This window comes from Anser brachyrhynchus (assembly GCF_964034855.1).
Source record: "Anser brachyrhynchus genome assembly, chromosome: 2".
Classification (NCBI taxonomy): domain Eukaryota; kingdom Metazoa; phylum Chordata; class Aves; order Anseriformes; family Anatidae; genus Anser; species Anser brachyrhynchus.
The window spans coordinates 17,609,558-17,636,177 of NC_137695.1; the positions used below are offsets into that span (position 1 = coordinate 17,609,558).

General features: G+C 35.2%; 1 protein-coding gene across 7 annotated transcripts in view; it reads left to right on the forward strand.

Moving 5' to 3' along the window:
- ODAD2 (outer dynein arm docking complex subunit 2) overlaps nucleotides 1–26,620 on the forward strand; it is a 95,490-nt gene that overhangs the window by 27,505 nt on the left and 41,365 nt on the right. For all 7 annotated transcript variants that reach the window (XR_013947747.1, XM_080583278.1, XM_080583280.1 and 4 more), the window contains 7 exons: nucleotides 9,579–9,725; nucleotides 10,017–10,226; nucleotides 10,362–10,598; nucleotides 11,989–12,099; nucleotides 12,602–12,756; nucleotides 16,176–16,418; nucleotides 25,126–25,240. Coding sequence is in view for 6 of the 7 variants with exons in the window: in XM_080583278.1 (XP_080439404.1) it covers nucleotides 9,579–9,725; nucleotides 10,017–10,226; nucleotides 10,362–10,598; nucleotides 11,989–12,099; nucleotides 12,602–12,756; nucleotides 16,176–16,418; nucleotides 25,126–25,240 (1,218 nt within the window). In the remaining variant the exon portion in view is untranslated. The remainder of the gene's footprint in view (nucleotides 1–9,578; nucleotides 9,726–10,016; nucleotides 10,227–10,361; nucleotides 10,599–11,988; nucleotides 12,100–12,601; nucleotides 12,757–16,175; nucleotides 16,419–25,125; nucleotides 25,241–26,620) is intronic.

Sequence of the window (26,620 nt, forward strand, 5' to 3'; positions counted from 1 at the left end):
CTAAAGAGAACACAAATGCTGCAGACTTCCGTGTGGTGCACACTCATTGTATCCGATATTAATGTCCCAGATGGTTCTCCAAGCTCGATTACAAAGAGAGCAGTCTTTTTATATACATAGTTACCATCTCTTTAAAGCAGGCAGGAAGATGAATTATGAATATATTTTTTAATCTCACAATTGAAGATGTTTTGTCAAGTTGTGGATGGTATTAGTCATGTTTCTGATGCTCATCAGACAGGTTAAGTATGGATTTGATGACATTGCATGTAACCGGTGCTTGTAACTTTCCAAAACCAAGATCCTTTCATTGAGAATTCTGAGGTAAATCCCTTGTACAGGGACTGCATCTGTATTGGTGACAGTGACAGCTGAAGGCAGTGCACTGCTGAAGGGATGAGATGGTACCAAGACCAAGGAAGGTGACTTCTCTTACAGAGAACTGAGGAAGGTCATGGCTTGTGCATGAAGTCAAGCAATGTGCATATGCTGAAAGGATCGGTCATGGCGCGTAGAGGAAGTCTTCGATGGTTGTTGAGGCTGCGTTCTTTCATGCTGGTGTGCCATTGGGAGCTTATGGTTTGAGTTGGAGATGATCTAAGATTTACTCCATAGATACAGTTACCTCAAGCTGCTTTGCCAGATAAAGTGAAGTCTGAACTCCGGAATGGGTACCAAAGGTACTACAGGCGGCCTGTGGTAACTAAGACCTAAGCCAGAGCTAAAACTCAGCATGACTTAGTGCTTACACATTCTCTTGAATAGTTACATTTTGCAGTAGCAGTAGCTTAGATTAAATCTCAAATTAACATCTGTTGCAGTAATCTGATCTAGAAATCACAGTGGGATTGTGGGTTTGTGCCCACATTAATTTTTTTCCCCTCCAAATTTATCTAGGTTTGAAAAGACTGGTCCATTGTCTCTACAAAATTGTCCAGATGCAACTGGGGAACAAATACACTGCTAAAATGAAAACTTCAGAAATGAAAAGAAGATAACCTTGCATTGTTAAGTTATTATATATTACCTTGGCCAGGTTTTCTGGGTTTTTGGGTCAACATTTCACTTCTCTCCAACTGTCAGGATTGAGAAGTTACTGGGAAAAGCATTCTACTGTTCCTAGTCCAATGAAATAAAAGTTCATATGTTTGCATGTGAACTGCATTGACTCTTAATCTACTCTATAACTGAATCCAATTGCTGTGCATCAGAAAAGGAAAGCTAACAGAATGGATACATGTCTAGAGAGAGTTTTCAAGAGGGTATCAAGTTCTGGTTCGCTTAAAAAATAATAATAATAGACTTTTTCTTTTGTTTGAAAAGTCATTTCTTTTCACTTTCATAAAATATCATGACAAGTTTAAGTCAGTGTCTGGGTCCTAACATATATGTCACTTCTGCCACTGTGACATAGAAGCAGGGTAAAGGAATTAATCTGCAACCAAAACCATGCGACTTCTGTGCACTAAAACTTGTAGTCCAATATAAACGTTTTGGATTTTGTGATTTTGTGCTGCCTGTGATTTTCCACTGGCTTTAGTTATACTAATCTGTATGGTTTACACGCTGCCAGGCTGTAGCCCAAGAACTCCAGAAGATTCAGGAAATGGGGCAGGGAATTATTCCATAACTCAGTTATACTTGTCCATAACTCATCTCTAACAAGTTGCAGCTTGTATGTTTTATAAACTAAAATGAAAAATTGGAACTAGTATTTAAACCAAAACAATACTCAGAGTGTTTAGAGGTTCACTAACATAGAAAAATTGCCTTGCTGAAGCGTACTATGCATATTACACTGCAATACTCAGTCTTTCATTAAGCATTATCAAAATTTATATGCATTTTTGAGCTATAAATTACAAAATGATCTGAGATTTGAGAGTCCAGTTCAATACAAAATCACTAAGTCTTAAAGGTGTAAATGAAGAATTCTGTTTTATAGTTTACCACTTAAATTTTGACTTTATTGTTTTATGAAAGTGGCAATTTGGGCTTGGATTCCACTTCAACAATGTTTTTGTTCTATGATTATTTTCATCCCATTAATGGATTTTAATGAAGTAATTTCTGATACCACAATAACAGTCCCAATAATTTGACCTACTTTCTTTCAGATAACATAAAATTACTGGTTTTGTTTGGTATTTTCTAAAACTATATTGACTTGATATGTTCAGTTTTAATTTTTTTCAAGTATATCGTAGTAAGCATTTAGATTATATATACTTATAATCAAAACGAGAGTATTGTTTTACATAGGAATGAAAAAACCACCCACCAACAGCAATTTTCATTCCTGTTTTTCAGTCATAGGCATACTGTCATAGACATGCACATTAAGGTATCCATCCAGTACTTTCCTGATACAGTAAATAAAATGAACTTTTGCTGTGGCAAACTAAATTTCAGCCATAGGTCTAAAGAGAACAAAAAAATCCCTGGCATTGCCCTTGCAGTTTAAAACAATATTTCCTTTTTTGGAAAAAATAAATATATTAGGTTATATGTTATTACATATTATGTTATATTCAGTCATATTCACTCTTAATCCACATACTAAATGAATAGATTAATTAAAAAACCCACCTCCAAATAGGTACCATATTTATAGAGATGTTTGTGAGCCAGAAGTTGTGTAATTTTCATTTTATTTAATCTTGCTTTCTTTGAGGAAACTGAAATGCACTGCAACTTCATTGTAATATTTTTATTTTTCCATGCATGTACATACATTTTCCTATGAATTGGACAATACAGTTGGAATCAGTTTCTTTATAGTCTTGTTAGTACTTTTATTGATTGTACTCCAATAATGCCTTTAGATTTCAGTTGAAAGCAGGGAACAGAGATGCAGGGAGAAGAAACCTGGACAGCAGCAGACAGGAATTCTGTCAAAGGACTCAGAAAGCTCACTGGTATCCTGAGTCTAGGCATGGTGCGGTGCCTTTCTCATAAAACCAGCTTTTCCTTAGTCTCAGCTGTGACAATTCTAAACTCTGATACAGGTCCCTACTGTAGGGAGATCTATATAAAATGCTATCATATCTGTCAAAGTGGCACAGTTATGCCATAGGTGATGTTGGAGGGTTCAAACAAAAGGAAGAGGACAATGCATGCCATAATGTGGACTGTACCAGATGACAATAATTGGGTTTGATGTTCTGTGGGTCTCCTGTACAGCTCCTCTACTGTCTCAGCTGTCTGAAAAGCTAATGTTTCCGCCTGCTGGCAGAACATCTGCAAAAACTTTAATGATATTTAGCCTTTCCAGAGATGACTCTGGAGGAAATTTTATATCTTTCTTCTTTAGCCTTACCGAAATTAGATCATTGTTTCAAAATGTAAAGTTTTATATTGACTGGGAAGGGTTTTACTTAGGATGGAATATGTGGTATTGAAATCTTAAGTCAGCATATTTTGTAATTTGTTATCTATATTATCTCATTATTATGGATCAGTATTTTTTTAAAAGAAGAGAAGGAAATCAGACATTTTATGTTTACAAAATTTCATGATAATGAAAGTTAATAGAAATAAATAATAGAAAATAGGTCTAGGAAGAAACCTAGGTCTAGATTTTGAAATGGAGAAAGATAGGATGCTAAATGAGCTAGTGAAAAGGGGACCTGGATGCAAGCAAAAGTTTATGCATCTTGCATAAGCTTGCAACTTGTGCACTCAGCATGGAGTAACTGATGCATAGTCATATCTGGTGAAACATCACCAGCAGGGTTATTTCTAGTATAGAACTGACTAAACGAAACACTGGTTAACTTTTTTTTACGAGTTATGCACGTGAATATGAAGTCACTCCTGAAAATCAAAAATGGCGAAGAACATGGAATAACAGGACAGGCTCTCAAAGACAGATCTGAATTGCTTGGCAGGGTGTCTCCATTCACATTCAGTGTGTTTCATGATGTCCTGGTGTGAAGTTAAGTGGGTGGGCACAGAGAATTCAGAACATGCCTGTATGGCGAGGGGCTGTCTTCAGGAAACAGTTACTCTAGAAATTTCTCAAGGTTAACATGAAAGCAACTAAGAGTTGCTCAGTACTTCTAGGGCAAAGACAGCAAGTGCTCCGTTTCATAAACGGGAGCAGTGAGTAGGCTTAGGGAAGAAAGGTTACCTTGTTGTACACTGTTGGTAAGACTGATTTTGAACCAGCAAATCTTGTTCTGGTACCCACATTTTCAAAACATTGAAAAAAAAAAGTGATGAAGTCAGACAAGCTCATTACTTTAACACTAAAGATAATTAACCTTTAGATTTCCTGTTTCTTGATATGTTAAATCAAGACCAAAAGCATGCCCTAGGCAGATGGAAAGTATGTCTTATTCAAATGTTAGTTATTTTGCATTACACTAAAATAAATGGATAAAACTTAATGACCTATTTTTAACAGGCAGTCAAACTAGTTGGGCTAATATTCCTTTTGACGTTAAATCTTGATTTACATTTTTAAGAATTAAAAGATTATTCAGCAACTTTTGCACGGCACCTCTGTAGCTTTCATCATTCCTGAAATGCCCTTTAAAGCTGGGGAAAGAATATAAAGGCAGGCTCCACACCCTGTCCTACTGTAATGGAGAAGTTTTATGGGGAAGTTCTCATACTGGTCTTTTCCTAATCTTTCACCCACCCAGCACAGAAAGTGAGATCAAACTTACAGATACCAAATGTGTATAAAATCTAATCATTGTCTAATAAAGCTACCATTGTATAGATACATTTTTATATCTTTATAGTTCTGTAATTCTCATCTATGAGCTCTGAGTATCAGAAAAGGGACATTACATACATTTTACAGATGTTTTACTGATAGTATAGCACTGATGCTCTTAAAATTTTCATTTAATTTGTGGATATATATGTTATACCACCATATAGGAAGAGAGACAGATTTTAAACTAAATCTGTGTTTAATTTGAAGCCTTAAAATTATTGTTAATCTGCCAGTAGAGTTTATTTCGTATCCAACATATCAGATTTCAAATGTTATAACAACATGATGCAGATTTTATGTCAACTTAATGGAGAGGTAAGTATTTCCATGCATGTTAAATCTGTGTTGTAAGTACTGGAAGACTTGTTGTAATGATAACTTCAAGAAAGAAAAAAATAATCGTTGAAACCATTGGTATAATTTCTTATTTTGTAGAACTGATGCTTCAGAACATATGAAAAATATTTTATTGTGGTTTTACTTTAAAAACATAAGTTGTGCATTTTCAGCTTCAGTTTTGAAGCTGAAAAAAACTGAATGCATATATATTTTTCATATACTGTTCTATTTTTGATTTAATATAAGAGAATTAAAAGTTGTTTATTTTTTTAAATCTTGGTCCGTATTAAATATCTCATGCCAGCCATTATACATATAAGTGAAATATGAATTACTACATTATATATAAATGTAGTTTCACTATAGGAGAAGCACTTTTCAAAAGAAGAGATGTCATTTGTCAGGTTAGTAATATATTTCTTACAGTTATATAAAATAATAAAAAGTGAAATTTTCTCTTTGAACACCTGTTGCATTTTTATTTATTTATTTTATAATTCAAAGCAAAATAAATCTCAAACTCTTAAGCTATATGAAAAGACCATAAACTTCACAAAAGGACAACTGTTAGTTCTTTTGAGCTACAGAATATTCTGTGTAGTTTGCAATAATATTTTATGGATTAAAAAAAACAACATGTAAACTTTGAGATGTGGATAAACTGATTTATAGGAAAACATTTGAGAAATTGCTACAATATTTTAGTCTGTAGGAGATATTGTACAAAATAGATTAAAATATGTTCTTAAAGCTAGGCACAAATAGCATTTTCTTCTGAAGTCAAGGTTATAATGACAGTTAAAAAGATAACATGACAAATTTGTAGAAATCTTCCTTTAGGACAACATATGTTATAGGTGTTAAAAAAATATATATAAAAAAGAAAAAGAAAAACTTCTAAACAGTTTGCTGTGGAAGTTCTGTGGATATCTGTAGTTACAAGAAATTTGAGTAAAAATTAGCTGTGAAGCGCCATCCACATATACTTCATTGATTAACAGAAAAGTTTAGTCTGATATAACTTACTGATCTGAAATTTTATCAAGTATTTTTCTCACATTCATTTTGGATGCATTTTCTCACTCTTGATTCTGTGCTACCTTTTATGGTATCCGCATGTTAAATTTAAATACTTTTTTACAGTGTATCTGTTTTACTGCTATGGTTTACGTTTAAGAAATATGCTGCAAAATATCAGTGTTTTGGTTAGATCTACTTGTTTCACATTAGCAAACATTACTCAGCTTTTCAGTATTCTATATTTTGGTATGATGTACACAGATTAGCAAATTATTTTCCTCTGGAAAATCTTGGCTCAAAGTCTTTGACAGTTTCAAAGGTGTCATTTAAAATAGATGGGCTTGGGCAGCACAGTTCAAATCTGGGTGTGAGCCAAAGTTTCCTTGGAATTCAAAGGCGTTTGGGAGGTGGAGACAGTAGTTTGATTTACTATGTGCACTAAGTTGTAACTTCCTCCTGAGCACCAGTTGTCATTGTTCATGCACTCCAGCTTCTTTTGCAGCTCCATGGTAGCTCAACCCTCCCAATTTCTGTACAGCTGGATTCGTCTCTGATTTGATTAATAGTAGATCTATGTTATGGGTTCAAAAGAATCTATTGTTATCATATGGTTTAACTTTCTGCCTACAGCAGGATGTATTCTTTGATCTTTTTCTTGGTCTTAGTCTAGTCGCTGTGGCTGAAATAGAGCTTATCTTTTAGAAAAACATCCAATCTTGACTGAAAAATTTCCACTGCAGGGAAACTTTTCGTCACCCTAAGAAATTTCTTCCAAAGGATAACTAACCACACAGTGGAAAACTTGCACTTTACTTGTCATGTAAATTCGAGTACCTTTTACTTCAAATCATCAAACATCAGGATAGGCTGCAGAGTGCTCTGTGATCACATTCCTTTTCCTCATAGATGTATTATTTCACTATGAAGAAATCATACCTTCACTTACTTTTTAATAAACTAAATAGTGTTTCTCATGTCTGACTTCGTGCAGCAGTCTTCCAGGTTTACAACAACTTTTATTTCTCTTCTTTGAATCATCTCCATATTTTCACTTTCCTTCTAGAACTGCAAAAAGGATAATTGGACACACAATACCAGTAGTAGCACAAGTGCCTAAAAGGAGGTAATGCCTATATTCCTGTTCAGTATATTCACTTATCCAACCAAGATGTCATCCATTCAATCAAATGATACACTGTAATCTCAAATTCTTATTCATCATCACAAGTCTTTTTACATGTCCCAGTTTCCAGTATAGAACTCCTACATTGGGGTGTATCCTGTTTTCATTATTTGTAAGAGCATGACCTTGAATTTGGACGTGAAAGAGACTGGTTTGGGGCAGATCATAAGTCAGAGTAGCCCAATATCCTGACTGCAACAGCAAGGGAGACAGGATAATCACAGTGGAAGTTTTCTGTGGTTAAAGCTCTTCTCATGCACTCCAGATAACCTAACCTCTGATTTCCATAAATTTCCAAAACTCCACTGCATAACTTGTAGTAGTGTGAATCTCCACTTGTATTCTACCAAGGAAGAAGAAGCCCAGACCAATAAATGAATGCTCAGGGCAGAGTAGGAACAGGGCAAACACGAGTGTAATAGTCCTCCAACCCCTACCCATTTTTGGCTCAGGGAATTGGAAACTGAGTGAGATATTATGGTTTTATTGACCTTCAATGGATTACTTTTCACGAACTCATTGAGTCTCTTCTTAAACTCATAAAAACATTCAGCTTTCATAGAATCCTTTCACAGCTAGTTCCACTTGGAACCATTTTATTACTTTTTTTTATAAGAAGAACCTACACTTTTTTTTTTTTCAATTTTTAACTTCTCATTATTAGAAGAGTTTATATCTGTATTAAAGGAGGCATTGAACAGTCAGTCCCTATTTATCCTGCTCAATGCCATGCCTAACATTGCAGGCCTCTTATCATATCCCTTTGCTTATCCTTCTAGACTGGAAAAGCCTTGCATCATCTTTGCTGTTTTCTCTGAAACTTTTCCGGCGCTACAGTAATCTTGAAATTGAGGCTGCAGAAATGAAAGAAGTTTTTAAGGTGCATGTAAAGTATAGGTTTAAACAGTGTTATAGTGACATTCTCTGTTCACATTTTTTTTCCCAAGTCCTAATACTCGATTTGGTTTTTGATTGCCATCTACCATAATCACAAGATATCACATCTAATTTTGAATAGTCATTTGAAAACTCATCATTTCATCTGTGGATTTAGGATTTTTTTTTTTCTGATGTGCATCAGTTCTCATTTTCTCATTTGCTGTTTTATTGCCATCTTAGCCTTAGTAGATTCTTAAGCAGTTTGTCTCAACTGGACCTAAGTGGCTTAGTTTAATTAGCAGCATAGTATCATCAGCAAACTTTGTTGCATAACTAGTCCTTTTGTTTTCCAGAGTGTTTATGAGTATGTCGAATTTCACAGCTTCAACACATATCCATGGAACTCCACTAAATCAGTCCTCCTCATTGAACTGACCATTTACTCTTATTCCCAGTTTCCTATCCGTTAGTCATTCTTTTTAATCTATGCGATGACTTTCAGTCTTATAATATAGTGGCTTAGTTTCTATGAAAGCTATCAGGGATTTTGTCTAAAGATTTATGTAGACATATCAACTGGTTAGACATATCAGCTAGACTGGCATTTCCACAAGCTTTGCAAGTTTTGTAAGGCAGGACTTCTTTTAACAGGTCTATGCTGACTCTTAAGTATATCATACTGTACCAAGAATGTCATATTTAGGCAGATGTCTGTTAATTCTGTTCATTATTACAGTCTACTGTTTTTTCCAGTACAGATGTTTGGCTAACAGTCCTTGGATAACTATTGAACTCTTTTAAAAGACATTTGTTGTTTCCTGGTACTTTGGTGATCAAGTAGTTTCAAGTGATCGGATACGTACCATTTGTACTCAGTCGACTATTTTACTCTGTTTTCTTTATAACTCAATTGAGTGCTATCTAGTAATGGCATTTTTTTATTGTTCACTATGTCAGGATTTTTTTAATAACTTTTTCAACAGTAACTTCAGTTTCAGGCAAATCTTCTGAAATGTCCTCCACGAGGAATGATTCCAGTTTGGAGTCTCTTTGATTTCTTCTAGAGTAAACACCAATGCAAAGAATGCAGATAGCTTCTCTGAAATGTCTGTATCTTCACCGTGTGTTTTTTGATAAGTGCTTATACCAAAACTTCTAATACATGACTATCTAATTTACTAGTCCATTCACAGCAGGTTGTATTAGTCATAAGTCATCTGTGCTATTCATTCTCACTTTGATCTGTATGTCATTTGCAGACTTTATCAATAATTTCATTTCTTATTATGTCTATGTCATTTGACAACATAGAATAAAAAATAATCTAACAAGTTTCTCCTTTAGTATTAGTTTTACTACTAGTAGTAGAAGAGATTAAGTTTTATATTAAATGCACTTCATATATGTTAAAAATTTGCTTTATTTTAGGGAGGTAATCCAACAGCTACAGTAATTGCATTGTGTTCAATGAGAGATTTCAATCTGGCTCAAGAAACATGCCAGCTGGCCATCAGAGACGTTGGGTGTCTTGAAGTGTTAATTAATTTACTTGATACAGAAGAAATTAAATGTCAGGTAAGTAGCTTTGTTGAAAAGAGCTGTGAATATACCTTTTCTATTAGCATATGTTTTCAATTTTAAAGGTTATATCGAATGAAGGAAACTGATTTCTTTTTTCTCTCTCTCTTTTTTTCTGTATTTTCTCAATTGCAAGGACTTCTTAGATGAAAATCAGAATGTTTTTCAATTTCCTTCTTCTGATTTGATTTAAAAGTTAAAATGTGCTACATAACCCTTCACTTTATAGATTTTGCTGCTTAGGTATTCTTAAATAATGTTTAATGTCTGTTGTCTTCCATTATTTAGATTGGTTCATTAAAAATCCTGAAGGAAATTAGTCAAAATACACTGATCAGACATGCAATTGCAGATCTTGGGGGCTTAGAGATCATGGTGAAAATATTGGACTCCCCAGATAAAGATCTAAAATGTTTGGCAGCTGAAACAATTGCTAATGTTGCTAGATTTAAACGAGCGCGAAGGACAGTAAGGCTTCATGGAGGAATCAAGAGATTGGTAAGTATATTTTTTCCCAAAGTGTCATTTTTTGCATACATGAGTCTTCAGATAGTATATGCCATCATTAAAAAGCTTGCTTAATATGAAACGTACTTGTAGATAATTAAAAAAAAAAGTGTTTTTTTTTGTTAGGTTGGATTGTTGGAATGTCCTTCAGTGAGATCAACTGGTCTAACACTGTATCAGGCAAAAGATACTGAAATAGCACGCTGTGGGGCTTTAGCACTCTGGAGCTGCAGCAAAAGTACCAAAAACAAAGAAGCAATCCGTAAAGCTGGAGGCATTCCATTATTAGCTGAATGGCTCAAAAGTTCACATATAAGCATCCTAACCCCAGTTGTGGGGACACTACAAGAATGCGCTTCAGAGGTAAGTAAACACATACAGCTAAGGTATTTCCAATCATTAAAACAATTGACTACTAAAAAGAAGCATTACATTTGACTATCATTTAAAAATGAAGCTTCTCCAGGACAGTTACCGGCACAGTTATCCCATCAGGAAGTTTCCACTCTGGATGTAGATACTCTGTGCAAAGTTTTTTTTGAGAAGGTTAGATCTTGTAATAAAGACCACATAATTTTTTATTTTAAAAGCTAAGAGTAGTTCATGAAAGAAAGTATATAGAAATGAAATACTTAATGAGTTTCATTTTTTTCACTGTACTTGAGAAATGAAATTTGGGAAATTAAGATGTTATATTCTGGTTAATCAGTACATTTAAATTCTACAAAGCTAACCTGCAGATGTGGCCAAGAAGATTCAATGCAATACAGAACAGTGTGTTTTACTGTTTTACGTAATTCACAAGGACAATGTGTCTGATCGGTTGTCAAAAGAAGAAAGGGATGTATGTGATTTCTCTACAGATTTCCTTGGCAGGTTTCAGCTTTGAGTGTATTAAGTTTTAAAATTTGAATACAGTTATTTTCACCATAGCTATCTGAGATGAGTGGTTATTTCCCCATTTGTGGAATCAAATTTGAAACTATAGTGCATTGTGCTTGAGGTAAAAAATATAAATAAATTCTATTCATGAATTTGAGACATGCAAGACGTTTTCTTTTTTTTTGGAAGATTCTGCATTATGAAGGAGTTTGTACTTGCAAAAATAGCTTCTTGAACTACACAAACATATGCATGCTCCATGTGACAGCGTTTTGTCTTCAATAAGTCTGTATTCAGCAGGTGAAATTTTCAAGGATTTCTTACCAGGCCAAACCTGGACATAATTCTGGGGGAACACTAAATGCATTTTTTTCATGCAGATGTTTCCCTTCTCTTAAAAAATGGTCCCCTGCTCCAATTTCTGTAGGTAAAAAAATGGAAGAAAACATAACTGCAAAATTTTAATGCTAAGAACATATTTTTATAACCTCCTTCTAGGAATAGATTTGTTGTTTTGACTTCCAGCTGTAGATGAAATGAGTGATTACTGGTTGATCCCATTCTAAAGCATCTTTTTTTCCTTCCCTGTCTCTGAGCAGGAATGCTGGTCACCTTGTAAGCCAGGTGGCTACAAAGTAGGCATTGCAGTTCCTGGTTTTACTGGAAATTTGAAGACCACAGCCCTGCAGAAAATTTATGTATTTGTTTAGCTTTGAGAACATCAATAGAATATTCAGGGCAATGCACATGACTTGGGCTTAAAATAAAGTACAAGGCTTCACAAATATGAAAGCCTTGAATTGTAGTGCTGTGTTGTTATTGTGACTAGTGATATTGATTGTAAACATATATGTGCAATTTGTATTTTTAGCCAAGTTACAGACTTGCAATAAGGACAGAAGGAATGATTGAGAACCTTGTGAACAATCTGAGTAGTGAGCATGAGGAGCTTCAGATGCATTGTGCTAGTGCCATATTTAAGGTAATTGTATTAACTTAATCAGTAGATAAAAGCCAGGATTAGCACTTTCCTTTCATGTAGTTTACATATAGTATTTCTCAATTTTACTGTTTCTTTAATGTGTGAGATACTACTTTGTAAAAATGTTGATGATCCTTGGTTTAATTTTTATGAGGATGTTTTAGCTGCATTTTGATATTGCAATCCTTTTCTTACTCCTCTTGTGTGCAAGCCCTAAATTCCAGTTAACCAGTGGAGAGAGGCAGGGCTTATTGTGCAAGAAGATGCATGTTTTTATGTTTATTTGCCCACAAAGTGGACAATGTGACAGCATAAACACTGCTACGGTAGCTGTTTACTGCCTAAACTCCCTTAGTGAAATGTTAGCATAGTCAGGCACTTTAATAAAATATTTGCGTTTTCATCTGTGTTAGATTTGACTTGTTAAAACATAATGCACATAACTTTTGAAGACATTGCTTTACACATTTTGCATAATATGTGTATTTAATTTTTTGTATAGTGTGCAGAAGATAAAGAAACGCGTGACCTGGTTAGACTGCATGGAGGTCTACAACCACTATCTGTTCTGCTTGGTAACTCTGAAAATAAACAACTTTTAGCAGCTGTGACAGGAGCAATCTGGAAATGTGCAATCAGTGGAGAGAATGTGTCAAAGTAACAATTTAGTTTTACAAATATTTATTACATTATCATGTTTTGATTTTATGGGCCTCTATTGTTTTCAAAATATTATGTCATTATTCTGCAAAACCATGTTTTATGATTAGTTGGACTTTCAACTTAGGTTTTATTGTACCAAAAACAGCTGGTGACCTTATCAGGGTGCATTGGAAACAGTGTTAAGTTCCTGGAATCTTAACAGTTAACGGAGAGAATTGGTGCCTCTGAACAATAGTTAAGATACAGAAGACTAAGCCAGGAGGTGTACTAACACATAGAAAATATTTTTCCATGTATGTGTATCTGATATCCCCACTCTTCTCTCGCTTGCAAACTGCAATCATGGCTACATGGTAGAGTGTAGTCAGCACAATTAGCTTTAACATTTTAGGTTGAGAGAGAGAGTGAACATTATCTCACTCTGAGGTAGGTAGGTATCTAATATCCATTAGGTCCACTTGCTTTAGAAATATACTGGATGCTAGGATAATTAGCCTAGATGCCTCTCTCCTTGATTACAAAAGGCACTCAGAAAAGTAGCTTGGTCTGGACACCCAACTTCTAAAGGACTGAATTTAACTGTAGTGAGTCCTACCATAGGTACTTACATCTTCTCAGTATCAAGGTCCAGAGTGATTATCTAAGAATGTGACAGCAGGAATTATCACCCTGTCTTTTATGGAATAGCTTAATGACTGAGAATACTTGGCCTCTCTCAAATTAATACATCTGATTCATGCACCTTACCTCAAAAAATGCCTGCTCTACTGGAGTACGTGCTAGGCTTCCTGCTGAAGTTATGCTGCTCTGTATAGAGAAATGAGATTCACAGACTGGGAGGAGAATCAGTAAAAGGTAACCTCTTCCTGCAGCCCTAATTTTAGTGTACTCTGCTGGACAAGCAGATATAATAGATAACATCTGGGTCAAAATCAGAAAGAATTCCAGTAATCTCGGTTTACAGTGTGGTTTTTAACTGTCCTAAATGAGTTCCCAAACCATTCTTATACAGAGCCATGGTCTTTACATACTGTACTTCTGTCCTACTTCTTTTTGCATTCCTCATTTCACAGTTACCTGGCTTTTCAGAAAGGTATATCCTCCTTTTCTGTGAGCTTTGGGTGTCTGCACAGAGGCATCCTGGTTCCAGATCAGTGATGAGATGAACTGAGCGGTTCTGTCTATAGTAGTAAACTAAATAGGACCTAATCTCGGGTTCAGTCACTATGTTATGATTATCCGTGCTGTTTAACTGCTAGCACAATCTCTTACACAGTTTGGCCTGTGCCAGCAAGAGCTCTTCCAGACAATGCCCAGACACCCCTTGGGAACAGCACAGGCAACAGATTGTTTCCATTAGGCAGAATGGGTGAGGCCACCCTGAATTGTGAGGATAAGAGATTTTAGCCATATGGATGCTATGTTGTGCTTCTTGTCCTCAGGGCTCCAGAATGAGCCATCGCCTGTTTTATTTATTAGTGTAGTTGTAGCCAATAATTCTCTGCAAATGCAAACAGATTTTTGCGGGGCTACTCGCGTATCTTTGGCAAGGGCTTGAAGCCCCATGAAGGTTACTAGCCAGGCACAGCTCCAGACTTGAGCTGAATTCATGTATTACGCACTGCTGAGTCTGAAGCAATAAACCCAATCAAAAGTCAGGATGGGAGGACACAACATAACAGGGAGGAAGGATAATATGAAATCACATAAGTAGATCTGGGGGGATGACTTTAAGTCTGGCATGAGGCTAGAACTAACAAACCCTGCTGGTTCCTGCAGAGCGACTTAATTATCTTCAGACTACTCTGCAGTACTTCCTGTACCTGAAGTATATTGCTGAGATGCTGTGCTGACTCAGCAGTGAGCTGGTACAAGTGCCTATGCCTGACTAACTCAGATTCCAGCTTGTATGCAAGCAGCCATACTGCTTCTGGACACAAGATGGCCTGAGCCAACAACTCTGTCAGACTGTAGCCTGCCCATCACAGAGCCAGCTGATATTATTCCATCCATGAAGCAGTTCGTCTGCAACACTGATAAAATAGTCAGAGAAAATCAGTATTTTTCTTTTTGAAATTGTTCACTTGGTTTGTTGCTCCGTTTTCATGTTGTTGTTATTTCCTCTTTAAAAAAAAAAAATATAGGGACACTTCCAAATTACATTGAACAAAGAAAGACTTTCTCTTTAAGCAAATGTGTATCAGATCCAAGCAAATAAGAAAAAAATAAAGTTTCTAATTTCTTGGTATAACATTAATTGTTACACCGATAAGCCATCTTGGAAAGATTAATTTTTTTATTGAAACAGAGTTCTAGATCTGCCATTAGAATCTCAAAAATACTATTTTTTTTGTATGAAAGAAAAGTCACGTGTACAGCTGATTCCTGGAAAATAAGGAGTAGTTGTAGTTCAAGTAGACATTTGCAGAAGCTAGGGGACAAGAGGGGCACAAGTGAGAACTCAGTTCTCTCCGATAATTTATCTTTTTAGGAGAGGAACTGTGTATATTTACACAAAAATATATATCAAAGCATAATTAATAGGTGATATACAGACTAGATCTAGCTTGATACACAAAGTGGAATTGTCAAGGTGTATCATAGAAAAGGTGTGAATGGAAAATAGGATATTTGTTGAACGTTAAGAATCCTCTAAGTTCTGAACAAAACAAACTTAGAAATGGGGTGACCCCAGTGCTGAGAACTAAAGTACTGTTCCAGAAGATTAAATTCTGAGGTTTAGCATGCATCTGTTTGTAGGATGGAGCCTGGACAAGAAAACTCCAGGATTTTTACAAACATGTTTTTGATCATCAGTACCAAAAGTGCTATGAAGAATGAGGGAAGTTTTAATGTAAAAGTCAACTCAAATTTCTGTCAACTATTTTCTTAATTTTATTAATTCCAAAATGAAATCTAGCATAGTTCTAGTCTTACATTAAGAAAATGCACACATTAGGCCTGAACTAGCTATAAAACTGATGAAGACAAACCACTAAAGGGTTTGAAACATAAGGGTGATCCTTTGGCTCCAGAGAGGTGGAAGAGGGTCAGATATACTCCTGCTCTAGCTATTGTTAACATGGCAGAAAAAAGAAATGGAAGTTAGGATGCCACTGTACTTGCTAGTCTTCTAGCATGTTTACAGCTAGTTAAAGATGTTTCATCCACATGTTAAATTTTCAACACTCCTCAAACTACTCTTTGGATTTCTAGAACAGTAAAATAGAGAAATATATTTTAAAAGGTAAAGTAAGAAATGATGCTATATGTCGCACTTACAAGAACTGATTGGAATGGCTTACCTATATTGTGATTTGTTCATCAAGATAATTTAATTACAGAAATTAAGGATTACCTTACAGTAGTAACATACTGATAATAACAACTTTGTTTTTATTGCTCTCATTTAGATTTCACGATTATAAAGTCGTAGAAGCTTTGGTAGGACTGCTCACTGATCAACCTGAAGAAGTCCTTATAAATATCGTTGGAGCACTGGGAGAATGTTGCCAAGAACCAATAAATCGAGCTATTATCCGTCAATGTGGCGGAATACCACCCCTAGTGAAGTTACTTACTGGAACCAATCAGGCACTGCTTGTGAATGTAACAAAAGCAGTGGGAGCGTGTGCAACAGAACCTGAAAATATGATGTAAGCCATTCATATTGACAGCATTTTAAACGTCGCAAAATACATATACTTTGAGTAATTCTGGCAGAAATATTGTTAATATTTTGGGGAGAATATTCCAGGTTCTTATGCAGTGATAGTTAAGATTTGTTACAAAATATTAAAAATATGTCTCTCTGCAATCAGATAATATGGAATCATAGAACCATTGAGGTTGGAAGGGACCTATTCAGGTTATCTAGTCCAACCCCCCTGCTCAGGCAGGGTCAGCTAAAGCAGGTCACCCAGAACGACATCCAGTCAGGTTATGAATGTCTCCATGGATGGAGACTCAGCAGCCTCTCTGGGCAACCTGTTCCAGTATTTAAACTTTCTAACTGTAAAATAGTTTTTCCCTGTGTTCAAACTGTGTTTTATGCCGTTGAGATCACAGAATAGTTAGTTTGTGTAATAGGGATATTTGAAAAGGTATTTCCAGTTTTTGTGGTACTTTAACTTGGGGGTTTGAGGGCTGTCTACTATACTTCTATCAGTTCATCAGCATTAGTAGTAGACTCAATTTCAGGTTAAACACTTTAGAAGGTTTTAGTTTTGTCAGTTATAATCTGACTTAAAAGGATATTTTACGGTGTGGATTAGTTATTTCCTACTGTAAAATGTGCTAAATAGGAACACAATTTTTTCCTTGAGAAAATGTGTAGAACATAAAGCTTTTGTGTTTGGGGGTAAATCAGATAGAACTGTAGTGAAATGATTTTTATTAAAATTCAATTTCAAAGTTACAAAGCACCTATTTACAAGTGCTGTATGGTGGGTACCCGCTTATGCTTCTCTTCCTTTTACATCTGTTCTTAAATCATAAATAATTTCTTAAATTAGAGAAAGCAATTCCAAAAGAAATGTGTGCATCTACTGTCATGAAAAATAATTTTAAAGTTTTTGAAATGGAGTGTTATTTGTATTTTATCTGTTCTGTCCCTCTTCATCATTCCTTTTTATCAATTCAGACTTTTTTGCACCCTTTTCTTTCCTCTTACTCCTTTGCAAGACCAAAGAAAAGACTGCCTTTTTACTAAGAAAGTTGCTGCTCTCTTTGGTTTTGTGATGTAGATTTGTACAGCTTACAAAGATCCTTGAGCTTTATGATTAAGTGTTCCAGTTAAAAGTTGAGGTGGGCATTTACTGTGCTTCCTGTTCCCTTACAGGGATATTTACCTCAAGATTCTCAGCATATTTCCCTCCTTATACATATGGAAGATCAGAAAAAGAGTTTTAGTAAGCTCCTCCTGTTCTGATTTGCATAATTCACTTGATATTCATATAGCAGTGCAGGGAATTCTTTTCCTGAATAGGGCTTTTGTTTTCATGCTTTGGCTGTCACCCAGTGGCAAAAGGCTAGATGGTACACAACTGTAAACATGGGTTGTGTGAACAGTTAGCCATGTAGCAGAAAAGTACACATAGATGAAATCATCTTCACTGTGTATCTCAAATGAAGAATGCTAAATGTCTACCTTTGCTGTAATGTATTAACAAGATTAACTCTGTAAATCAACCAAGAAATTTCAAAGCTAATAAATATAAATTGGTATTATAAAACCTCAGACATATGCCAGTACTCAGGACTACCACGTGTAATATCCAGTATGGATATCTTCACACTGGAATGTGGTCAGCATAAGCACCAAAAATAACACAAGTTGCTGCTAAAATTGTGATAAAACAAAGTCCATCTTGTTTTTAAGGAGAGAGTGCAGGTTGTTTAGGAGGAAACTTGAAAGATTTTGCCAAGAGTGGGTGAAGGATTGAAATGTTGAATTCAGTTCATATGAAAAAAATCTCTATCAAAGGTTCTCAACATTTGATTTCTTTTTATTTATTAATATTTTAAAAATATTTTAAAACATTAGCAAGGAATTTATTCCGGGAGCAAAATATACTTTTTACTACAACAACAACAACAACAAAAACACTTACAGAGAAATTACTTTCATTACTGTGACATTTACCTGAAGTATTGTGCTAGTGCAAGTTCAGACTTATAGCACTAGGAGAGATAATGCAATCTTTTCCAGAGGCAGGATTCAGCCAGGTGCAGGTAAGTTTGATCCTGATCTGTCAAAGTGTTTAAACAATACTTAGTTTAAACATCAATATCAGTACAATTACTCACACATTTAAATGATTTGTTTGGTTGAGTGCTCTGCCTCTTGCAGGGTTAAGATATTAGATTCCCCTGTTCCCCCACCCCAAAACATGGGTTGACCATTCCTTTTCTGTCTCCTCCTCCTTAGACCAGTATAGCAGGAGCTTAGACTGTAACTCCTCATACAAACCACTCTTCTCCTTCTTGAGAAGAGTGGGTCACCAAACACACGAAGGATACATGATCTGTAGTATCACGTTGTTCTGATTGCAGAATTTGGGACAGACTTTTGTTTCTGAGATTTTTTTATTTTTAAATGTTAGAAAACATTGATATGTTGCTGCTCAATTAATAAATTAGTGATATGAAAGCTCCAGAATTTGAACACTGCATGCTAAGGGTGCTCAAGTTCTGAGCATTTGGTGGGTTGTGTTTCTGTGATACCCTAGAAGGGGATAATGGATGATAAATAAAGGTAATTTATTTTAATATTCCACTTGTAGTAATATCTACAAGTATCTACTTTAAAAAAATACTGCTACAGCTTTATGATATATGTCAGGTAAATCCTTTTCCAGTCCTCATGTCCTCATCTTAAAAAAACACAGGTGAATTTATCTCTTTCCAGTCAACTCCAACAGTGCAAGTTATTCCTGTTACATGGCACTAAAATTCTGGAGAGCAGCCGTGCAGAGAGGGATCTGGGGGTTTTAATCGACAACAAGCTGAACATGAGCCAGCAGTGCGCCCTGGCAACCAGGAGGGCCAGCCATGCCCTGGGGTGCATCAGGCATGGCATTGCTAGATGGGTGAGGGAAAGGATTGTCCCACTCTGCTCTGGTGCAGCCTCACTTTGAGCACTGTGTGCAGTTTTGGACACCACAGTATAAGAAAGATATAAAACTGCTAGTGTCTCTGAAGGAGGGCAACAAAGATGGTGATGAGTCTGGAGGGGAAGACACAGAAGCAGCTGAAGTCACTTGGATTGTTCAGCCCAGAGCAGAGCAGGCTGAGGGGAGGCCTCATGGCGGCCTGCAGCTCCCTCACGAGGGGAGCGGAGGGGCAGGCGCTGAGCTCTGCTCTCTGGGGACAGCGACAGGACCCGAGGGGACGGCATGGAGCTGGGACAGGGGAGGGTCAGGCTGGGTGTGAGGGAAAGGTTCTGCACCCAGAGGGTGGTCGGGCACTGGGACAGGCTCCCCAGGGCAGTGGCCACAGCACTGAGTCTGACAGAGTTCAAGAAGCATTTGGACAATGTTCTCAAACACATGGTCTGATTTTTGGGTGGTCCTTTGGGGACCCAGGAGTTGGACTCAATGATCCTTGTGAGTCCCTTCCAACTTGTATATTCTATCATTCTATGATTATATGATTAAAAAGTTCAGGTGCTAGCCATCCTACTATTCCCATTATTACCTTATTTATTCCTGTTTAATCTTACCAAAGTATTAAGAGACATCTGAAAGACCCATGTGGTAGCAAAGTACCTGGAAACATTTGTCTTCCCACAGTACTAAAAGCTTTAATTTGAAAAGAGGATGCACAGCTCCACCATCTCATTCCCTTTTATACCTTACACTTTTTTGTTGTTGTTGTTTCATGAGTTGCTTTGTTGTGCTAAGAATAGCTGTCTTGAAATACATGAGAAACTCTGTTTGAGCTCTTATAATGCTTTCAGCTCTTTGCAATCTATTGCTCATCTTAACAAGAATGTAGAGATCTTCCAAGATGTTCTGGAAAGAAACAAAGCCACTTTGTAGACTCTAAGTATATACACATGATGACTTTCTATTGGAGTTTGATACTTAGCTGTTTCTGGTCTTCTTGGTTCAGCTGCATGAATTATTATTACATTCCTTATTTTGTAATAGTTTTTTTTTCATGGGATGTCTCAATGAGTTCTAGGAGATCAGTTCTTTTCTATTAGCTTTTCTCTTGTCAATTTGGCTGTTAGGTCTTAGGCTTGTTTTCTTTGTCATCTGGTTTGGACAAGCAGTGTTTAAAGAGATTCTGTTTTAATTTAGCACTACAGAAGTGCCTAAAAGTGTGATGATTCTTACGGATCCTACTGTCATTGACCTTGATATTTACTAGAAACCCAGAGCAAAGCAGGAAAATTTCAAGTCAGTATCTAACTCTCAGTAAGGATTGAGAATTTTCAAATATATTGTCACATTCCATTAGGTGCATGTGCTTAGTGAAGTTAGCCTTAGAGCCTTTCAGTTGAACAGTTTTCTCTTTTGACTGTTCTTATACTTGCAGCAGTAGGCATGTGGAAACCACACACACTGAGAGGGTGGAGCTCATGAAGTTTCTATGAGTGATTCAAGGGTATGTAATGAAGAGGATGGGGTTCATGTAAGAAATAAAATGTGATTCTGGATTATAAAAAACAGAGCGCGTTCCATTGAAACAGTGGAGTTAACTACTGAGGGAAATACTGTATTTTTATCATCTGTTCCATGGAAGAAGCATGCATGGACAAAGGAAGAAGAGTAGTAGATTGGCATAGGTGAATCCACATCTTCTGTATAAAGAATGGCAACCCACTTCTCCCACAGCAAAAATAAGCTGAACCTGTTTTTCACACTCAGTCTGCTGCACAGCATTGACAGAGATGCCTCTGCATATCTTTTATGGATGTTTGTCATTTTAAAGAACTTTCACAGTTATTCTTTTTATATTACCAAAACCAGAGTACTAATGCTCATTCTTTAACCGACATTAGACTTTCATTTGCACTTTTCATTTGAAAACCCATAGACTTCAAATCTAACATTCAAAACTGAGGTTTTAGAATATTATAAATTAAAATGTACAAATATTTTAGCCAGACAGATGGAGTTGAAGACATTGGTATATAATTCTATTTATTAAAGGACTCTAGCAAATAGTGAAAGTTTTAAGAAACATACTAAGTTGTGGTTTCAGAAAACACAAGATTACATTCTGCCAGAATTAAACCCTGTAATCTTACCAGTAAGCACAATACAGAGTCAGTTTAACTTTGTTTATTTATATCTGTATTAGTGGTCTAAATTGGCAGACAATAAAACTAGACTTCTCAAAAGTTCTGGCAAATAATACTGTAACAGAAAAAGATGATAGATATGACAAACAGATGCCTAAGCTCTGTGCATGTGGTGTTTAAGCAATTCATTTTGAAGTTTCTACTGGAAAGGTGCAATATTAAATCTGAATTATAAAGAGAAGTACTATTTCAGATTAACAGTTTTGCTAGTTTCAGATATATTTTAGAAAACAATGTAAATTCCTAGAATTGTGACATGATTTTTGCAGACATATCATGATGTTCAGTGATGCAGTGACATCAAGTTTCATAAATGAAGCAATGCAAAAAGCCTCTATTAAGCAACTGTCATCTATAAACAGTTAATGAAAGTCATTCATAAAAACTATGTTGTTAAATTACCTACACTGGTCAAATAGCAAATACCACTGTACTTATAGCGAAGCAACAGACAGCAATTACCTATAATAGAATTAATATTCCTACTTTGCGTGTGTTTCATGCCTGTTAAAATTTATACTATTAATAGTGTTCTATACATTAGATTATTTAAGTACATACAATACAGCTGTTATATAAACCAGTTAAATATTTAAACTTTAAAATATTAAATAGTAAGATTTTTTATATCATCTAAACATCACATTATTTCAGCTTTTATGAGATTCCCTTCAGCTTTCAAAATGTTCTGCCTCTCTATTAAAAGACCTCTCCTTTAACAGTCCCATGATTAATACCAGTTTAACTATAGCTTAGCTTTGTCTTTGTTACATCAACAAATTATTAAAAAACACATCATCTAAGTGACTGTAACCACAGGGCAACTAATGTACTAGATATGAGTGAATGCAGAACTGAAAGCCAAACAAAGGAATTTTTACAGTTTGTTTGTATTTATTGTGATAAGTAGCTATATTACAGTGTCCTGCTGATGATGTTATAATCAATTTGGGGATGAAAATTACATACAAAAGCTTTATACAAACAAATCTGAATATTGGTTAGAGTGATGCCATCAGAGCTGAAATTTTCGAGATTACAAGTCTGTTTTCCCATGTCTGTCTTTGTTTATTTGTAAAGAAATTTGAACGTATATTTTTGCCCACTTTAAAAAGGAATTTTCATAGAGAAAAGAAACTAACATTCAAGCACTTTTATAGAGGAAACATTTTTCAGGGCCATTTATTTTAGCGTTCCCATTGCTTTTTATAGCAGATATGCTAGTTTAACATCCAATTTCTTCATCTGCTACACTGAAACCACGGAAAGATAAAAAAAAATGGAATTGAGAAGGGATTTAGTCACTTGTTTAGCAGTGCTTTCTTTAATTAGCAAATATCTATTCTTAGTAAGATGAAAATAAAAGGGTTTGTGCTTGTATGGTGACACAACCATAACTCTTCCAGTACGAAAATTTGAGAGTATCGTTCTTCTGCATAGAATTCCTTTCATTTGAGTTAATCTAGTATGAATGAGTGAAACCAGTGATCGGTGATGAAGAATGTAATTTGGAGATTTGTTTGTTTATTCCATACCATTCTTTGTTTTATACACATTGAATGGACTGAGGATTACACTTTCAGATATTCTGAGCTATTCTGTTGGGTCTAAGACAACTCATGTTTCTGGTGTTCAACCAAAAGGCAAAAATTTTCTTTAGAAAAGGAACCGTAGAGTGAGGATAGTTTGCCTTGAAAAGCTTAAGAGAAGACAAGAAAACTGAGAAGAAAGTGAATTTTAAATCAGAAAGATGACTTTGGGAAAAAAAAAAAAAAAAGGAAAGATAAATCAGCCTAGAGGTTGTTTTCTTAAACATGGCAGAAAAATCTGAACTCAGTGTTTGACTTTTATAGCTTGACTTTTATATACTGGTTGGAGTTGGGTCATTTATATTTAGCCCCTCTTGGGAGGAAGTATCTCATGTTGGTAAGTGATCAGTACTCTGCTTGACTAGAAGAAACACTCATGGATCTTTTTTTAATTAAGTCCAATATATGAAAAAATTCTATGTGCTTTCTGAAATGACAGGAAAGTATTATTAAAATTGCTTGAAAGTGTTGGGGATTTGGAGAGATTTAAAAGCTTGTTTGACATTTTTAGTGAAGTCATCCTTATTATGTGGACATGTATATGTAATTGTGTAGTTCATGATCATGCTGTTCTAATTTGTTGTGTTATGATTTCTGATTTTTTCCTTTGAATGACGATATTCTTGCAGTTGATTTGGAAATGAGTAAGTAAAATAAGCTGTATTAAATGAACAGATATTAAAAAAACAACTTATGGTTTCTCAGCTTAATCAACCTTTTGTGCAGAAAGTTATTGTTTTGAAAACACAGTTGTTTAAGCTGTTTGCATAAAAGCATTGTGATTAAAGTCTGTGGTTATTTTAGACAGAGCCCATGCCCTTAACTATTTTCCTCCTTTACGTGATGGTAGAATTGCATACAGAAATGATTTTATAATAAGTTTAAAAATTTCCTGGCAAATGTATTTACAGTGAACACAAATAAGATGTAACCTGTATTTTATTTCTCTTATCTTGTATTTACAATTAAAGATGTAGACTTGCATGTATACAACAGAATTTTTTCCTTGTGAGGTTAGAAAAGTATACTTGCTTTCCTTTATCTTCTGCTCATCTGCTTTGGGTTAAATATATCTTTTTGAAAAATAGGAATGTTTGTAAAAGCTGTTAAGTTTTGTTTGACCTTCCTTTCTATTTAAGGTATTCACTGTACCCTAATGTGACGTTATGATCCCCAGGCCTGATTGATATGTAAACATAACACAGATGGTGTAGAGATGATTATGATGATAATTCATTTTTCAGCTAGTCATGAAGATACTTTGATTACAGTGTGTTTAAGTAATTATAACATAATATTCAATGTTAGTCTTGTTGGTAAGGAGCACGTGGGAAACAAGTTACACGTTATTCATGACCAACAAAGGGTGCAGTGTGGTGTGACCATTTTAATTTCTAATGCTAGATTAGAAACATAGTACCTTAAAATATGTTGTACAGTAAGGTAAATACGTTAAGCATAGACTGAATAAAAAGTTAAGTACATAGTTTTGGGCATAAATATTTGTTTTGGAAAGTATTTGTTACTATATGAAAGAAGCTAGTATGCTTGAATTCAGATTTTAGTTTACATGCAGATCGTTAAAAAGTCACATGCTTACTTCTACTTTTACATGAGTTCTGGTTATAATGCAGTTCACTTTATCTTCTTTAAGCATTTTAAATCACAGTACTGATAAAAAGGTAAACAACACTCGTAAGATTTAGTTGAAAAACGTATTCTGTCTTTACATAATTTGTTCACACCCATCTACAATAGCAAGCAATGTTTACTGTGTATGTTGATGGCAGTCAGCTGACAACAGCACACAAGCACTTACGTAAAGCAAAACAGTATGCTAAAGAAAAGCATACCAATATTTCTTAAAGTAGTTTCTCAAACTGATATAATGTAAAACTCATCATACCTCACTGTATACTACATAATTAATTATCTCTTTTTTCTGATCGATTTCCTTGATAGGATAATTGACCGTTTAGATGGAGTTCGTTTGTTATGGTCATTGTTGAAGAATCCTAATCCAGATGTTCAAGCAAGTGCAGCTTGGGCTATTTGTCCATGCATTGAAAATGCTAAGGTGAGAAAGTATTTAATAGCATTGTGACATATATATTCACATACTGTTTTTGTATTTGGATGATTTGCAGCAATACTTTGCTGTTTACCACTTACAATGTATTTCATTCCTTTAACTGCTTTAAATAATTGATGTATTCATTTGCTAAAAATAGAGTAGTAGCCCTCCATCTAGCACTCATTTTGTGTTAGATGGAGGCATTCTGTTTTGCCTTTAGAGCCCTTAACATGTTTGGAATTATTTTAATAACTTGTCAGGATCCAAGCTTCCTGTTCCCAAACAGAGTATGCTGAAAAAGCCAATCTGACAATGCTGGAAACAGAAAGCTTTTACTCATGGGCTATGAATAGCACAGGTAGTTGTAGTTGTTCACCACTATGAGGTACTTCAACTGCATTCTCAAGAGACTGTCTTTTGGTTTCAGAGCGTATTTCAGTCTCGGTGCCAATGTAATCCATAGATTTTCTGCTGAGACTGCCAACAAAAAGTGCCAGTTGTGAATAGTGGTTGTTGTGCAGGTCAGTTTGCACAGAAGACTGAACTATTCATGTATTTTGTGTCAGTTCCAACGTAGAGATAAAATGGTGTGTATATTCTGTAACTCATCTTCAATGATTTCTTACCACTGACCTGTGGTAAAATAAATGTGGAAGGTTTTGTTTCTCATTAAATGTTTCCTAGAATACTAAGTAGACTTTTATCCTCAATCTTTTTACAGTAATATCTTCCATTTCTAATTTATCTCCATATTCAATGCAACTTTTGTATCTTTTCTCTGCTATACTAAAAATACATATCCTTCTACAGTTTGAAACCTGACCATGTAAAGAATGGAAATTTCCTTAAAGAGGTAGATATCCTTAGGATCATTTGCAGGCAGAGTTTCCTGTTTGGAATTGAGAACACCGTGGTTGCTATTTATTTATATAGATAGATGTATGTATAGATACGTGGATGAAGGTATTTCAAGAACATTTGCTCCTGATTTTTAAAACTTAAGCATTTTCTATTTCTTCACAATGATTTCTACGAAGACAGCTTGTTTGTCATTTTTCAAACATCCTGGTTATTCTGAATTATCTTTCCATCTTTTTTTTTTTTAATTAAAAAAACGTAGAATCTAGTATGAAAGTTTTATATTACCTGATGATAGGGTGCATACATGTCTCTTCTGTCAAGATCTGACTATACCTGCCTCTCTCTTGAACAATATTTCTATAACTAAATGTTAAAATATTACTTTATCTTAGTACTCATTATGCATAGGACTCCATGACCTGTACTGCCAGAGTGGAGCTCTGCATTGCTAGAGCTTTGACTAAAAACACGTTTTCAGAAACTAAAGGGATAGAGGACAGCTACTGAAATTACAGACTACAT